The sequence below is a fragment of the Gavialis gangeticus genome, unplaced genomic scaffold, assembly GCF_001723915.1.
Source record: "Gavialis gangeticus isolate Ggan-Ray unplaced genomic scaffold, GavGan_comp1, whole genome shotgun sequence".
Taxonomy (NCBI): Eukaryota; Metazoa; Chordata; order Crocodylia; family Gavialidae; genus Gavialis; species Gavialis gangeticus.
The window spans coordinates 621,715-624,239 of NW_017729006.1; the positions used below are offsets into that span (position 1 = coordinate 621,715).

The 2,525-nt window shown below is 44.1% G+C and overlaps 1 protein-coding gene across 1 annotated transcript in view; it reads left to right on the top strand.

Annotated features, from left to right (window-relative positions):
* The first annotated feature begins 629 nt into the window (after positions 1-629).
* The window catches only part of KAT2B (lysine acetyltransferase 2B), a 65,566-nt gene continuing 63,670 nt past the window's right edge, over positions 630-2,525 (top strand). The window contains exon 1 of the mRNA XM_019508742.1: positions 630-816. Within this exon, the coding sequence (XP_019364287.1) occupies positions 645-816 (172 nt within the window). The 5' untranslated portion in view covers positions 630-644. The remainder of the gene's footprint in view (positions 817-2,525) is intronic.

A 2,525-nucleotide genomic window follows, 5' to 3' on the forward strand; every position in this document is an offset into this window, starting at 1 on the left:
TGGGGGGGGGGAGCAGGGGAGGGGAGCAGGGGACAGATCAGGCTCGCCACTTTTCTTCTTTTTCTTGGGTGGAGCCTGCCTTCCTGGGCTGCTGTCAGGCTGCCTGCACGGGTTTTCTGCAGAGCCCCTGAGATGTACAGAGCCCCGTGCTTCACTCTGCAGCTGTAGGGCAGCAAACTAAAACTCCTTGGAGGAGTTTTAGTTTGCTGCATCCCGAGTCATTTAAGGTGCATTATGTCAGTGAATTTGGTACAGCGGCTGGAATTACTGCGCAGTATGCTGCCGACATGTGCAAACACCAGTACCATTAAAGTAGTGCAAAAGCATTTGACCCACTTTAAAGTGTCGTGCACACAATCTCCTTATATCGTCTACACATGGCCTTAGATGCTGACAAAGTGAACGAATGCTGCTACTCTATAGGAGCTGGAGCCCTGCTGTAGGGGAGTTAGCTAGTGGCTTGGAAGGCTTCCATGTTTACTTTCAGAGAAGTGGTGAGTGTGTATGGGAATTGGGAGAATTGTTATGGAACTCTTACTTTATAGGTAAGGGGTATGCATTTTATATCTATGTATTTGTAGAAAATATGCAATAGAAAGCTGTGTTGTAAATAAGACCTGAATTTTTGTAACTTTACTAGCAAGATGCATGCTTTTCAAATATTAATCATATTTTGTTTTTTATTTCAGGCTGAAGAATCCTGTAAATGTAATGGATGGAAAAATCCGAATCCACCTCCTACTCCTCCCAGGGCAGATCTGCAACAAACAATTGTCAGTCTTACTGAACCATGCCGCAGTTGTAGTCATCCACTAGGTGAGCTTTCCCTTGGAATTGCAACCCACATACTCATATACTAAGTTTACACCTGACACCTTCTTTTAAGATGGAGTTAAAGTTTGTCATGTATATCTGTAATTTAGAGTAAAATATGTTGGAATTATCCTAAAATTGAGTGCTATATTCCTAAGAAATTTAGAATTAAGAAAAGAAATCCAGATATTTTAAGTTACAAAAATGCAGTTAGGTTAACAAACTTTTCTTCTGTTCTGTAGTGACCCTGCAATAACACAAGATTTAGGTTAAGGCATTTTAATGTTTTCAATCCCAGATTAAACTATATTGATTTTTAAAGACACACATAAGAATCGACTCTCCACTCACAACCCCATAGTTAGTTAACATTTGTTCAGTTGTGGCTAAGCTCTGTTATGTTTTTCTTTATGAAATGATAGTCCTACCTAGATATTTTCTACACTGCTACCTCACAAAATATGACCCAGTTATGAGATGGCTATTTTACAACATGTTAAAAAGCTATTCTGTAGTCATAGCATAGATGAGATCATAACTTTCCTTAAGAACAGCTAATGCTAAAAGTTTATTCACAGTGTAAAAGAAATCTGTGCTTTCAACACAAGGGTGGACAAAATATAGCCTGCGGGCCAAATCCAGCCTGACAAATGTTTGTATCTGACCTGCAGGTGGGCAGCTGCAAACTCATGGGATCTGGCCCACAGGCAGCTGGTGACTCCGGCTCTGGCTACCGTATGCTGCTGGGCAGACAGGGCTGTTTCCACCCAGTGCTGATGTGGTGGTGTCAGCTGTGGACTCAGGCGAGCTTCCTAGTCCCCACCTGGAACCTGTCTGCTGCATCCACAGCTGATGCTGGTGCCTGCCTGGGACTGCACATTGGGTGATTGCTGGCCTAAGCTGCAGATATAGCAGATGCCCCAATCTCTACCCAGAACCTGCCTGCTATGTCCACAGCTGATGCTGGAGCCCTCCTGGGACCACTTCCTGCATGCCAGACTGGTGCTGGCATAAGCTGCGGATGCAGCTGGCATGTTCTGTGATGGGGTGGGAATTGGGGCTTGCTACAGCTCTGGGCAGGAAGGAATGAGGCTCACTGCAGCTCTGGGTGAGGGGAACTGGGACTTACTGCAGTTGTGGGTGGTGTGGGGATGTGGCGGGGAGAGAGAGGGAGAGAGAAAGAAGCATGGCCTTCAGTTTAGGAAGTTTTGGTAAGCTGTGGCAGGGGGTGGGGGTGCTGACCCAGCCTGCAACACCTCACCCAAACTCCCTGTGTGGCCCTCTGGCCAAAATAATTGCCTATCCCATTTTATCATGTCATGGGAAATGGCAATAGAATTGTGTCTTTCTGTAGGCTTGAAGCTATTGTATAAAAGTCTTCTCTACATTACACAAACAATTGTTTACGCTCTTTTATGAAACATGGTTGTGTCCCAACAGGTTGTAACATAATGATTTCTTATCTGCATAGGCAGAAAACATTTGAGGATTTGGTTTTAAAAGTGGTGGCTACCTAAACTAAAACAAGGATACAACATTGTTTTCCTGTCTGCGGAAGCAAGAGAGCTATGCTAATAACAGATAGATAACAATATATTTCAGAACTGTGTTTAAAATGAAATTGCTGTTTCTTGTTGTATATCTATACAGCTGGGTCACACTCAGAGAGTGGTGGTGGATGTGTCATTTTCGACCTGGAGGGAAGTGGGCAG